Source organism: Amphiura filiformis, chromosome 17 (genome assembly GCF_039555335.1).
Source record: "Amphiura filiformis chromosome 17, Afil_fr2py, whole genome shotgun sequence".
Classification (NCBI taxonomy): domain Eukaryota; kingdom Metazoa; phylum Echinodermata; class Ophiuroidea; order Amphilepidida; family Amphiuridae; genus Amphiura; species Amphiura filiformis.
The window spans coordinates 61,673,461-61,688,874 of NC_092644.1; the positions used below are offsets into that span (position 1 = coordinate 61,673,461).

Below are 15,414 nucleotides of genomic sequence, written 5' to 3' on the forward strand. Positions count from 1 at the left end.
ATTCAGAATGCAACTTCGATATGCCTGATGTGCTCTCATGTCCCACAAAAACAAAAATACTGTCGAAACGGCCAAAACGCTCATTCCAGATCCCTTAATAAAAACTTTGAAAATTACTTTGTCAAGCATATAAAAATATTATGTGATTTGCAGAACCTAAAATAAGGGAACTTTTGAGCGTTTCTAGAAGTTCTAGCATGTCTGCCCATCGCTGGATCATCGTTTTATAGAGGGCGCTTTAGTTGTAAAATGAGCCAATCAGGGTTCCTGATCTAAGTAGACTTGGCTGGAAAGAGCAGCTCTGATCCAATCAGCAGCCGTTTTATCCAGGCCATCGGCTCGACCTTTCCTACATCGGGCAAACCAAGATGGTCAGTGTAAAGAAAAATTTTGATACAAAATCCCATCCATCTCTGTACTTAGCACACATAAATTGAAAATAAAAATACGTATTAAGTATGTTATAATGTTTTTATAGATGTTAGTAGTTATAGTTTTGCGAAAGAGTTTGACATATGCTATTTTGAGGATATCAGGGGTGCAGAGATGCCATGCCCATGGATTCATAATGTTCAGTGTGTTACATGTACATTCGGACACTGTAAATACTGAATTCTCTTGGTCGGGACTGTAGCACTTTGTGCCCACACCTGTCAAAAAGGACACCCTGGATCTGGATCTGGATCATTTATACTCCAATTAAGCAGTGAATTCTGCATCACACTAGAGTTGACATGACCAAGACCGCTAGACAGATTGGTTGGGAGCATAAAGTTTAAAGTCTGGATTGTCCTTTGAAGTCAGGTGATTGATGAGTTTTGTCTTGAATGTCGTCAGAGTAGGTGCGCCCAAGGCGTCGTGTGGGAGGTCGTTCCATTGCTTCGTAGTCGAGGGGAAAAAGCTTAAATCATAAATGCGGGATCTTGTTGACAAACGTTGAAAAGAAAGAGCATGAGTCCGTTTAAGTGTGCGTTGGGGCTTAACAAGGTGATTTCTCCAGTCTATGTCGACAAGGTCGTGGGTGATTTTGAACATCATTGAGAGGCGAGTAATTGTGCGACGAGTGTTGAGGTCCGTCCATTCCAAATTGTTTAACATGCTGGTAACACTGGACTCCCTCGAATAATCATTCATGCACATCCTGGCCGCTGAACGTTGAATCATATCAAGTTTATGCGTATCTTGTTTGGTAATTGGGTGCCATGCGGCAGAGCCATACTCCATTTTGGGTTGGACCAGAGAAAGGTATAATTTTGACTTGACATCTTGTGTACAGGACCTAAAGTTTCTGCGGATCACCCCTAGTACCCTTTTGCAGCTGTTAGTGACATTGTTTATGTGTTTACCCCATTTCATGTCGTTGCTGAATGTGATACCTAAATATGAGTGAGAATCAGTAGTATTGAGGATGTTTCCACATAATGTATATGGTGTTGCAATATGAGATTTTTTGCTTGTGAAATGCATAGTATAACACTTGTCTGTGTTAAAATTCATTTTCCACGATGAGCCCCAGTTTGAAAGAGCATCTAAGTCTTTCTGGAAACTAACCGGGTCGTCAGCATTTTTTATTTCTCTGTAAACCAGTGCGTCGTCATGAAAAAGCGAGTCTTAGTACCTTTGGAAATGCAGTCAGGCATGTCGTTGATATATACCAAAAAACACAAAGGACCAACCACAGTCCCCTGTGGCACACCAGATGTCACATCCAAGGCAGAGGATAACTTTCCTTCCAAGATGACTCTTTGTTTACGTTGAGTGAGAAAATTTTGTAACCATCTGTGAATGTTACCAGTAATCCCATAATGATTAAGTTTCTGGAGGAGGCGTTGATGAGACACACGGTCGAATGCCTTTGAAAAATCAAGGAGGACTGCGTCGACCTGTTTGTTGTTATTCAAGGATAAAGCTAAGTCGTTTGTAGCCAAAACCAACTGCGTGTCACAACCTCTTCTCTTCCTGAATCCATGTTGGGAGTCATGAAGAATCTTATGGTTATCTAGATGACCCATAATATGGCTGGTGATGATGTGTTCCATCAGTTTACAGCAAATGGATGTTAAAGCTATAGGCCTGTAGTTGCCAGGAGCACTTTTACTACCTTTTTTGTGGATAGGTGAAATATGCGACATACGCCAGTCAGGCGGTAAGTCGCCGGTGAGAAGACTTTGGTTAAACAATGCAGATAGGATTGGTGCAAGTTCCTCAGCACATTCCTTTAGGATCCTAGCAGGGATCTGGTCAGGTCCTGACGCCTTATTTGACTCCAATTTAAAAAGCAAATCACGGACACCCTCAGCTGAGATGATGAGAGGAGGTATATCTGGCGTGGGATCACCTTCCATTCCTGGAATGTTACCAGTGTCATCACAAGTATAAACAGAGTGAAAGTAATTGTTTAAAATTTCTGTTTTTTTTTGAGTGTCGTTTGTTGTTGAGTTGTTATGGTTTAGAGGTGGAATACCAGTGTTATCAACACGTTTAGATTTGACAATTTTCCAGAAATTTTTTGTGTTTTGATGAAAGTTGTCTGACATGTTTGTTTTTATGTATGCCATTTCTGCGTGACGAAGTTCTTTTTTGTATGTTGTGCGGTAAAGTTTGAAGACATCTTTGTCTTGTTCAGATAGAGAAATACGCTGCTTGTTGTAAAGCTTTTGGAGTTTTCTACTCATGCGCCTAAGTCTAGCATTGAACCAAGGTAAATTTTGTCTGGTTGTAGTCGTCTTAGTTGGAATGTACAAATTCATCAGCTCAGTCAACTTCTGGGTAATGTTTTCCCAGTTCACCTGGACTGAATGGTTGGTCTGATCCTTGATGAAATTTGCCCCAAATCCAGACAGGTCATTCCTTAGTGAAGTTATGTCACCTTTGGAGTAGAGAAAAACCTTGCGGTTCTGGACACGGTTACGTTTTGGTTGAAGGCTGCTGAAAATTCTCACGACATCGTGATCACTCTTTCCAATCCCAGGCAGTGTATCAACACTATTAATGAGAGTAGGGTTAATCACCAAAAAGAGATCGAGGGTATTTTTCCCTCGGGTAGGCTTGTCAACAACCTGTTCAAGCTGAAACTTGGTACATATCTCAAGGAAAGCATCACACTGAATCCTGATGTCACTACCAGGCTTAATAGTTTGATCCGACCAATTGATATCCCTCAAATTGAAGTCGCCACCTAACCAAATCATGCTTTGGCTTGAGTAAGTCTCATGGAGTTTGGTCAATGATGCGTCCAGTTCATTGAGTGATTCAAGTGAGGTATCTGGGTTGTAGTAGGCACCTAAGAACAGAGGGCTGCTTTTGTTACGAGCAATTTTAATCCAGAGTATTCCTATTGCATTCGTTTGATCATTAAATTGCATCACTCACTCACTGCACCCACTGACGCCGTCATGTCGGTCACTGGTCTGGCTCTCCTCTGGCAGACTCTGGGTTTCGGAGTAAGAATGGCAGTCCCGGGGGGGGGGGGCAGTCCCTTGCTCAGGGTCGGGCAGCGCCTTGCTCAGAGTCGGGCAGCGCCTGGCCCCTGCACCGATGTAATGAGTGACTGACATGACATACACGGCACCAGAGCACTTGGAAAACTCTACTGAATTTCACAAACATAAATTATCTGATCGTATCCAAAAATAAGGTAGATTGCTAAAAAAATGACATCAAAATGTCCAATGGGCAAATCAATCAATCTCCAGATTGGCAAACATTGGATTCCGGTGTAGTATTTTCTTGTACACTATGTGATCCCTATACTTTTTCCCCCGGCCATTAGATCATTCTTAACAAGTACAGCAAATTTTTCATCGCTATCTCCTCGCTATGTCAAGTCAGTTTTCAGCTAGCTCAGAACTTGTCTTGAGAACGCACAATTTTTTAATTGAAAATTTCAAAATTTAATTTTTTAAGTAAATTAAACTGGTGATTTTTAAATGCTTCGTAAATAAAAATGTTTTTAATGTAAAGTTGAGTGATATTTCATTTTTGATGCAGAATTCAGCTGACCGCACTGCCAGGAAGTGATACAGCACGATCGATATGCATGGATCAAATTGATATTGTGGATGATAATTTCAATGGTTTAACGTACTGTGCGCGCCATTCTGCATGTGGGCGAAGCTCGTTAGTTAACCTATGCAAATTTCAAAGTGCGCATGCCCAGACTGCTGCATGCTGATCGAAATTTAATATACATACAGTGTCAAATGTTAGTGCAGAGCTTTGTGGTCACTTCAATAACGCCGATCTGCGCCGACCAGTGGCAACGATTTGACGCACCATCGGCCAATCAGATTTAGGCCAAGTAACAAAAATAACATGTATATCGTCCCCGCCCTCACCGATTTTTGGAGATTTTCAAATATTTTTGTTATTTTTCCTATTTGCTCCCTTACTTTATTTCTAAAATTGTTGTGATGAAAAGACATGTTCAGAAGTTCTTGGTTATCATTTATAAACACATTGCAAACACTTTCTTCAAGCTAGGGGTAGGGCTTCTCTGGGGGCCTCCCCGATTTGATGATGTGTTGACAAACACTTTGCAATTGCAATTTTACACAGAAATGAATGGTAAAAAAAATAACACAATAAACAAATAATAAGGACCTCCCTCACCGATTTTTGAAAAAGTCCGGACGATATACATGTTATTTTTGTTACTTGGCCTTATGTCTACAGGTTGCTATGATTGTCAGACAGTGTCCGATTTACAAATTTTTTCCTACCTGCACTGGTGCATGTAGCCCAAAATTTCTACATGCACAGCAAAAAGTGTGCATGCGCCAAAATTAAAGCAAACATAAAATCACATTGAATCACGATCATTGTCAGTTAAGCTTGCAATAATATTCCCGGCTCCACTGTCATTGTCATTTTTATGCCGATCACTCGCCGATTTCTTAGCCAAAACACTGGATGCTGTGGCTTCATCTGTTCTAGAACTAGTCGGCGATTATTATGATTATTTTCCGTACGTAAACAAATATTTCCCACAGTTTAAATTCCGGTTCTTTTTTTTCAATGAAATGAAAATGACAGCTTCTACATGTGCGAGGGTATCGGGAATTGGTGGATGACGTCACATTACGCTAGCCCCTCATAGTCATAGTCTCGGACCAGACTATGTGGCTATCTCGAATGTTCGTTAGGATCGACAAGTATCAGACCGACGCAAACTGGCTGTGTAGGAGACTAGGGAAGTCAATGAAAAAAAGTGACAGTTCTCACGTGATAGGGGTATCGGGAATTGTCAATTGCGCGACGGCGCCAGCCCTTCTAATGAAGTCAGGATATTGCGCTAAAAATAGATTGGGTTTTTCCAAATCGGACTGACTGCTTGTTTACTTTTGTATATTGCCTTGTCATATCGCTAGCGCTAAAATCGTACATGCACGCGTGCAGGCAGGTAGTGAAAAGCTGCATGCACAGAGGGAATGTTACATGCACTGGTGCAGGTATGCAGGTGGTAAATCGAACACTGTTGTCAGACGATTGATTCAGCCATTCAGAACCCCACTTCTGTGTAAACTTATGCTCTGCACACTCTCAAAATGTAAACAAGTGCCATTCTTCTTTGACAAAAACTGTAGAATTATTAGTAAGAAAGATAACAAATTTCCTAAGTTGAGTATGGCTAAACCATTATGTTGAATCTTTTTTAATGACTTGTTTTTATTGTTTCTTGTTATAGGTGAATGTACCCAAGACTAGGCGCACTTTCTGCAAGAAGTGCAGAAAGCACCAAATGCACAAGGTGACCCAGTACAAGACTGGCAAAGCCTCCCTCTTCGCACAAGGTAAGGCATTAATAGGAAACTCGTCAACCTATTTACAATCACATACGTTCCGTTGTAGGGGAACAGCGCATCCTGATTCACTCATGTAGTTTTAAAAGAAGCTCATGATTTCAATTTTAGGGATAACATAATTAAGGTATCTCAATCTAGACACCCAAGGTCTGGAGAAGTATACAAATGGGTATGAGGTAACCTTGATATTTATGTCAACTTACTCATCTGACATAAATCTCACTCAAAATATTTTGTAATTAGCGGTACTGGTAAAAGTAGGAATTCTAGATTGGTGTCTGAAACAAGAGTTGACCAATTCAAATTGGTTTCCCATTCTGCTGGAGTTAGTGAAAAGTGTCAAACACCTGATCAATTTTCGCAAGGGTTTTATTTTCGCGATTAGAGCTCCAACCGTGAAAACAACACCTCGCAAATATATCCAATAATGTATTACAAGAATAGGGAAGGACTGGGCAATCGCGATAAAAACATTCGCGAATATGTGTCTCTCACTCCAAATCGCAAAAATAACTGTGATGAGCAGACGACCAACCAGTTTTAAGAATATTGACTTAAAAGTGTAATTAAGAATGCTTGTAGTTAACAATTCCATTGTGATTTAAATACTTTATCTTTAAAGGCCTAAAATAATGTGCCATGTTGTGTTCTTCTTTTGTTAGGAAAGAGGCGTTACGACAGAAAGCAGTCTGGATATGGTGGTCAAACCAAACCTATTTTCCACAAAAAGGTAGGTTGTTTCAGTCCATCCAAGTTCATGATTGCCTATCCAAAAGACAGGTGGACAGGTCACTGACTTATGCTGGTTTCATACTTTCCTACCGCTTTCCGCTTTGAAGATGATTTTGCTTTACTACGCAGTCGCACCAGAAACGCTAGCGGTGACCAGCAGCAAGCCGATATATCGATCACTTCACCGCTTTGCCGTGGCGGCAGTACCGCTTGGAGTTGAATTTAAGTCAACTTGAAGCGGTACGGCTCGGACGTATGAGAACAAAATACGATTTTGAGCGGTGCTGAGTGGCAAGATTGGCTTTCAGAGTCATGCCGCTGAGCAGCAGCGGCAAGCAGCAGAAAGTATGAAATCAGCATAAGGCCTTTCCACCATCCTTCTGTGTCATTTTTAAGGCAAATTTTGTATGTTCACAGTGTTAATCTGTCTTATCTGCATTTGCCCAGGTTTTATCCTGGATGTGAGCAAAACTGATTTACTGCAAACATTGTTGCAGATCTTTATCTATTGCAAGAGTGCAGGTTCTAATGATGGGCAGTTCAAATTCATGAGCATAGTTACAGTTGCATGTTATTAAAACTGTATAATTTATCATTTTATGTTTAGGCTAAAACAACTAAGAAGATTGTGTTGAGAATGGAGTGCACCGACTGCAAAGCCAGGAAACAGTTGTCACTAAAGAGATGTAAGCATTTTGAACTCGGAGGAGACAAGAAGAGAAAGGTAAATATCACCATACATTATGGACCACAATGACCTCATCCCAATGGCATAATTCAATATCCTCAAGTGAACAATCACTAGTGCAAAATTTGACCTCAAGATTCAGGGTAACGAGTTTTTGTACCCAAATTTTCAAAGGTCATTCAATGAATGTGCAATTGTATTGGGGTTAAAGAACTGTGCCTTGATAGATGGGCATGTTGTGGATCCTAGTGATGGTAAAACATTACTGAGGCTGGCTTGAAGTGCAATTATTATGTGCTGTAAGCAAAAATGCATCTTTGCTGAAGTAAGTTATTGTTTAAAATGAAAGGACAGATTACATTTATATTGCTATTGTTCAGCAAGATCAATTCTGAATATTTTTTAGTGAATTCACTACTGTAGTGGTGACAGTGATCAAGATCTGCATGTTGATGGAATGGAGAATACATATGATTTTTTAGAGTAAACAACTTCAAATCAAATTGGAATTTTTTGCACCCGAAAATATCACACTTTGAATTGAGACAACTTAAATATTTTATAAAGGACAAGCAGAATTTATGCTTAGGTTTTCCACAGGACACTGCCTGTGCACTTCTTGTATTAAGGAATTGTACTATTAATAATATGTAATTCTAAAAATCATGGATAAAGGCATGTTTTTAATCTGAAGCATTTTTTTTCTCTTTGTTTCTTTCTACAGGGACAAATGATCCAGTTCTAGATGTGCTGTGTGCGATGCGTCAGGTGTTTTGCTCTTAGTAAAATATCAACTTTGGGTCATAGTCTGAATAAAATGTGTATAATAAGATCATAAAAAACAGTTGTTTTGTCTCACTCTTGTCCTGTTTTAAGTACTGTTTCAGTAGAGCCTGTTCAGTGGAAACTCTTTAACACTTAATATTGAACTGTTAATACAAAATGTGACCTGCTCCCTCGAAATGAGTGAAAAGTCGCAAGTTAGTAGTTATTGCGACTCCTGGCTGCTGAATTGATGTTCTTTGTTTTGTGCGCACCTGTTTTGTCCATGCCAGAAGTTTCTTTGTGAATGGGAGTATTATGGGACACTCTGTATGCCAGTAGTATGTCCTCTGTGAATGGAACACAACATGTACAATAGGGCATTCACAAAGGACTAACTGTACTGGGTGCATGCAGTGCAGATGCGTGCATCAAATAAAGAACATCAACTCAGCAGCCAGGTCTTTAAACTACCACTTTGCGACTTTATACTCAAGTTTGTGGGAGCAGGCCACAAATGTTTTTGAAGTCCCAAGCATATACTGCTATTACATAGGTGTATCAGTGTAATGACCTGTCTTATAAAATTCAAGACCTAAGCAATTTTGTGTAAACTGGGTTCCACTGTAGTTTTGAATTCTATGTTGGATGGATGCCACAAAAAGTAGGGAAGATTTGCATTGCACTTGCTACAATTGGCTAATTACAGTGGAAATTCATTAACACGAAGTTGTGCAGAATTCAAATTTTACTTTTGTTATCAGGAGTTAGTGTTATCCAGTTCTAATAAAATGTATGCTTGGGAATGTAAAACATACTTCTTGTTATCAGGAACTTCATGTTAAGAGGGTTCGTGTTAACGAGTTGCCACTGTACATGCTCCTCTGGCTGGTAACAATTTAGCCTACTATTTTCAAATACAGTTTGTCCACTGAAGTAAAGTATGCAGTAAATTACGCACCGTAATGTTAAAATGAATTGACACACTGCTAGGCACACACAAATGCATGACCATCTTAATACATGACGCATAGTACGCTGCGCTTACGCAAAATGTGCATACCTTGGACAAATTGTACAAGACTGCAGCATGTTGATAATGAGTATGTTACATTCCTGTTGTGGCAACTGCCAGAATGGTACACCCGTGCTTCCTGAAATACAGCATTATTTTGTGTGGGTGTGTGTGATTGTGATGACACTTTTTGTCACATCCTAAATATAAAGGTTGGACCTAACAGGCAATAAGTGATATTCGGCAAACTGCATGTTTTAATGCAATCACAAATTCAAAGACTTGGCACTGTCTTATTCAAAATCTTATTGTTTCCAAAATTGGCACAGATGTAGCTCTTGATATGCTTAACAAATTTGGATCCAGGGCCAAATTAAATTCATTCCAAGATGGCAGGTAGAGGTCATCGACCTTTATACAGGGACAAAATTCAAAAGTTGTTCAAATTGAGTTATAAACCATGCCAAAGTGTTCCTAGGATTTGGAAAAGGTATAGTGTGACCTATCTGTAATGTACGCTTCTCAAGTTATAAGCAAAAAGGTCAAGGTTTGACCTCTACAGTGGTCAAATTTGAAAAATTGCTTTGATTGTTATCAAAATAGTCTTAAATTGTTCCTCTCCGCATACTATTCCATTGTAGGTAGGTTTTACATAATGTAGGAAGTTTGCTTCCCAAGGTTGCACAGGCATATGGGTCAAGACCATATTAAGCTCCATATCAAATATATGCCGAGAGGAAGAATTTGAGACCATTTTGACAATAATTGGAGCAAGTTTTCAAATTTGACCCCTGTAGAGGTCAAACCTTTGACCTTTTTGCTTATAACTTGAGAACTGTACATCACAGATAGGTCCAACTATACTTTTTCTGCATCCCTGTGACCAGGGGAACACGTTGGTATGGTTTATAACTCAATTTGAACAACAACGTATATGATTCACCATTCTGCACCACTTAAAATGATTTGCACCGCCGATTTTCAGCACAAAATCAAACTTCAGTGTTTTTTTTTCTAGGTAGTTTTCATGCCTGATCTTTTTGGTGACTTGTTAAGTTGTCTTACTGAATGGCCCACCCCACTCTTTTTAACCACCACAGCAAATAGGTCAATGGGAAGGTGATGCAAGCCTTACGCTGAATGCCGGTTATGTGCCAGAATTCTCTGGCGCACCATTGGTGTGGTTTAGGGTGCTTCATATTTCTGTAAATTTGTGCAAATGCAGCCACTTGGATGCCTCAAGCCTCCACCCATACTTCCTGTTAATGACTTGGAAATTTGCAAAGGAATCAATGCTGTGGGGTGGAGGGCCCATAATACATCTGACAAATACCCAAAGATGCCAAGTGTAATTTCTGAAAATTTTACAAGAAAACACAAAGAGACACTTGATACAGATTAATGGTATTATTTTATTTCATTAGTTGGGTTACAATATGCATTTTTAAAATACAATTTTATTTACAGGAATATTTTGACGTCATTCTTAAAATGTGTACACAAAATGGTTAGGTCTTTTTTGTTTTCATAGATTTTACAAATCACGAAATAGATGCTTTTGTAGGATTGTAGATTAAAAAGATTTTACAAGTCGCTAAAATGGTAAGAAAAATTAGATTAATTGGTCAGTTCAAAATTGCAACAATTTACCCTTTAATTAAAATGGCATAAGTGTCCAAACATGGTTGAAAGGAAATTGATCATGTTACATTTTCTGGTTTGCTTGAATAATTGCTGTTTCTGAAGGTCTTAAATTCCACATCTAATCCTACCACATCAAAAGTAGGAACTTGATTTTTAGTTAAATAACAACATTAATTTATCCATTGGTTGAGAGGGTCTACCATGTTTGAGTAATTATAAATTACTGTCTTTAACAATATGTGACACAATCTGATCCAAGGTACAAAAAACATTTTAAAAAATGACATAAAAAGTTCGAAACTTTGCAACAAAGTTTGCCAGGGATTTTAATACATATTTCAGCATCAGTAAGCTTGGGTACTGAACAAGTTAGTAATGGTAATAACTCAAAAATGTCATACTTCAGTTTGAGTGGATCATCAGATCATATCACATAGGGACTAATGAATTACACAATTCTTATTATGACATACAATATTATGAACACAAACACAAGATTTACCAGCAAAGCACACATACTATACAACATGCTTTAGTTTAAGGCCAAAAATATACAAATCTAAGCCAAGAACACTAACTTTGTACTACCAAGTCCTGCAGAAAATTGAACAGTGGCGTAACATGGGTTATCACTGTCAGCTTCACACAAAAGGTAGTGTTATGGTCATCACATCAGTGCCTAGTATAGATATAGCATCATGTTGACCCACCATTTTGGACAGTTCGGTAGAACATAATAATTACAGCTGCTGGTGAACTCCAAAGTAGGTCAGATTCTATCAAAACTTACTAAACCTCAGGTCAAATTTTAAAGCACATATTTATTACTAGCTTAGGCACTTGTTATGGTTTTAACCTTACTTTTCAAACCTATATTTTCAGTGGAATAATGAGTACACTCTGGGGTCCCGGGCCTGGGGTAGACTGGTAAACAAATATTAAATAACTGAGGCAATTGGTAGAAATATAATCTAATCTTTCACCGAGTGATTATATTTCTACCATTACACAAATTTAATACAGTTAATATTTGTTTTATATCACTCATACACAAATTCTGTAACTTCAAGAATTATATAGTTTGACACAAGGTTTGCCATTACATTATTCAGATCAATTTACCCAAGAGGCAAGGCAGGTGCAAATATAGCTAGCAAGCAGTCTCTTCACTGCATGTGCACCACACACATACTTTGTATGGCTAATGTACACAACATGCCATATAAGGAAGGTTAATAATATCAAAGAGCGCATTGATACATAATGTAGCAAAATGTTGAATGGCAATCAACCAATGAGACGTCTAGAATTCTGTAGGAGTGATATAATTTAGAATGTGGAAACACTGACAATTACACACATTCATTAGTTTGTTTCAAATCTTTGAAACAAAGTTGTAACTTACAAGAAGAGTTGCCATGATTCAAACGCCTAATATAGGCAAGGTTTAAAATTTCACATTTACACAACCCCCCAGTAATAAATTTTCAAAACAAATTTATAATTTTTACAATGATCAATAATTATTAATAATCAAACGGCTGGAAGAATATACAGCAAGAGCAATTGTCAATTTGTAAATATTGCATGATTGATCTAACAGGTATCATATAATTACGAGGACATAGCTTCCCTCTTTTTTATAATCATAAAATGATTAATCTATCTACAGATCCGGTTAACATGCAATTAGTGTACAATTAAATAAGAAAATATCTTAGTATAGATGAGTTGACTTGTGACGTCATTGCCTGGCAGTATGAGCGCGCAGCATTACAATTTCCATTGCTTTTTGTCTGGCAGTATGCGCACGCATCATATATATTGTTCATGTCCATGCTTTTAAACTCCTGCCACATCACAATAAGGCCAATGTAGTTCGCTGAAGCATATCGATATACCAGTCCCTTGCCTTTTTTGATAAACATTCAGGTCAACTCATCTAAAGATTACTGATCCATTTCAAATTGAGGCAAATACTAGAAATAAAAAAGAAAATCTGTACCCCACCTTCATATGATACATGTATGTTGCCCTCTATGAACTTTTTGCAGACATTTATCACTGCATGTGACAACATGTACATTCATGATTACAATCATTATGTACAATGATACGAGTGTGATGTCTCAACTTCTTTACATCAGCCACTTGGGATGCTTATTCTTAAAAGATTACTGACCTCATTGAGGCCATCATTTGGAATACATGCACTGATTGTATGTGCCCACAGTGCCTTTGTGGTATGGTGGTGAATGTTACATTGCATTGGAAATGCCACCCTGGTGGTAGCAGACACCACTGTCCACAGCAAAGTGAGTTGAAAAAGTTACTGGCGGCTTTATCAGGTTTGACATAGCACCACATCAACAACACAAATAAAGAAATCAACTGAATTATGACTTTTGTTTTGAAATATTTCAGCTTGGATGTGAAACACACTATGCAAGTTATCTAATCATTTTAAAGAGTCAGTGAAGCTAAAAAAGATGCGATATAAAGTTTCTGCATGTGTGATTTATCTCATTTCTTCCCATTTCAAAAAGCACCAATAGAAAAGTAAATAGCAATTCAGTAACTAATAAAACTTGTCAAAAGACTGCGTGAACAATTTCACTGTCAGCCTCTGGGTCAAGAGAATTGTAGCTACAGCATCATATCTTTTCAAAGAATATCTATATGGTTTTGATATGAATATGATATTTATGAACCAATATTATTGATCTAAATTCCACAATGAAAACAAATCCATGCATATTTGAAGCAGATCAGAAATCTGAAGGTCTCCACAAACACTTAAACAATTGTGACGTGGTATATCAAAAATAGACACTTTTGGGCAGGTTGTCAATTTTGAGTGTTTTACATATCTTAAATATAGAGATATTTTGCTCTACACACCTTTTCCCCAATGAAATCGGACATTCCTAAGTGAAGATATTGAGTTCACAAGTTATAGTATTATCAGAGGTGTGAGTGACCTCTATTAAAAATGGAGGAACTTCGTTCAAAAAGGGGGAAAGCACTGAAATATGCTCAAAATGGGCTGAAAATGAAAGAAATAGCTAAAATTTTGCCTCAAAGAAATGTCCAAAAAAGAGGAATTCATCTTAAAAGAGGAGATTTCACATCCCTGTATTATAGAAGTGGAAACTGAGATATCGGCCTTTAGAAATATTATTGACAATCCCCAGGCAGATTTTTTTGCTATTTCTCCATTTCGATCCTGCACAAAAGTGTCTCCTTTCGTTATACCAAACCACATCACAATTGTCCACTGTGAGATACCAACTTCACTGTTAAACAATGATATATAATGAAATGATGAATACAATGCATGCATGCATACAGGTACAAGATGGCGGCGATATGTACAAACTGTCGTTAATCCTCTGCAAGTACTAGAATTTTATCTACTCCTTATTTTTACAACTCCTTTAAGTTTACAACTTTATACAAATAACATATAAGGAGTAGGCCTATACAGTATATATGGAATACATGGTGACTTGATTTGGTCCATTACATTCACATGTGCATACAAAAGCAAATTTTGTAAAACCATCACAAATAACACTATCATGAATTTTCTTTGTTCAGTTTACAACTTACGATACAAATAACATAGTAGGAGTACAGTATATGAAATATATATGGAATACATTATGGTTACTTAAATTTGTCCATTATAAACACATGTGTACAAAAGCCAATTTAATAAATGCATCACAAATTATGATACTATGAAACATGTATTGTTTGTTGGAAGTTTACAACTATAATAAATGCATTACAAATTATGTTAATTGTTATTAGTTGAAAGTTTACAACTTTATACAAATAACATACAAGGAATAAATGACATATATATGGAATACATACAGTTACTTTAAGTTGTCCATTACAAATACACATCATGACATGTACACAAAAGCAAATTTAGTAAATGTATCACAAAATGACACTTTTGTGAATTCAACACACTGAATTAACATTGCATGCCAAATACATGGTACAAATACTAGTCAGTTTATATACAGCATCAACATCTCTTCTTTATTTTTTTCATATTATGCCTTACAATTGACTTCCTCAAACCCAATTTTTGTTTTCATATGGTCAGTTATTTAATTGGGTGAAGCAGAGTTATGGTATAAGAATACCATACATGAAGGTGTAATAATAAGTAAATAGGACTTAAATATCTTTCCTACTGACCTAGAAAGAAATGTTGATATTTTTAATACCCAATGCCAGACAGACTTCTATCACATTGTTGATACTTCTTTATACAGTGGAACCTTGTTACCATAAAAGTTATCAGGGCCTTGGATTTAAGTTTAGTGTTAACAAGATTGTGTGTTATCAGTTCATTATAACGTACAAAGGTATAGACGAATCCAATTTCACACATACAGACATTGCTACACCTGAAATGTGAAATAATGCAGGGTTGGTGGGGATTTTAAACTGCATTCCATCATCTGTGTTATACATCAATACACAAATGAATGATAAAAGTTTACAATACAATACAAGTGGCTTGTATTCCCTCAAATTTGGCAGTCACAACACCAGTTCAGTGCAGATGGACCCTGCAATGGTTAAATTAATTCTGACCATCACTTGGTTGGTTGGATTTGCCTATATGATTGGGACTCAAACATTTTGTGATATCATGAATTTTGTGTTAACAAGTCTCCACTGTACTAGGGATTTCATAGTCGATTGATACACTATGCAAGTCAAAATTGTGAGATGAATAGGAC

General features: G+C 37.5%; 1 protein-coding gene across 1 annotated transcript; it reads left to right on the forward strand.

Annotated features, from left to right (window-relative positions):
- Positions 1-230: 230 nt before the first annotated feature.
- Positions 231-8,068, forward strand: LOC140138121 (uncharacterized). The gene is made up of 5 exons (XM_072160042.1): positions 231-371; positions 5,687-5,792; positions 6,467-6,534; positions 7,144-7,260; positions 7,949-8,068. The coding sequence occupies exons 1-5, from the start codon at positions 369-371 to the stop codon at positions 7,967-7,969; spliced, it is 315 nt and encodes a 104-aa protein (XP_072016143.1). The 5' UTR covers positions 231-368; the 3' UTR covers positions 7,970-8,068.
- The last annotated feature ends 7,346 nt before the right edge of the window (positions 8,069-15,414 follow it).

Excerpts from the sequence above, each read along its gene's own strand:
- LOC140138121 (XM_072160042.1), top strand. Across the intron at positions 5,793-6,466 it reads AGCCTCCCTCTTCGCACAAG|GAAAGAGGCGTTACGACAGA; the intron begins GTAAGGCATTAA and ends TTCTTTTGTTAG. Across the intron at positions 6,535-7,143 it reads AACCTATTTTCCACAAAAAG|GCTAAAACAACTAAGAAGAT; the intron begins GTAGGTTGTTTC and ends TTTTATGTTTAG.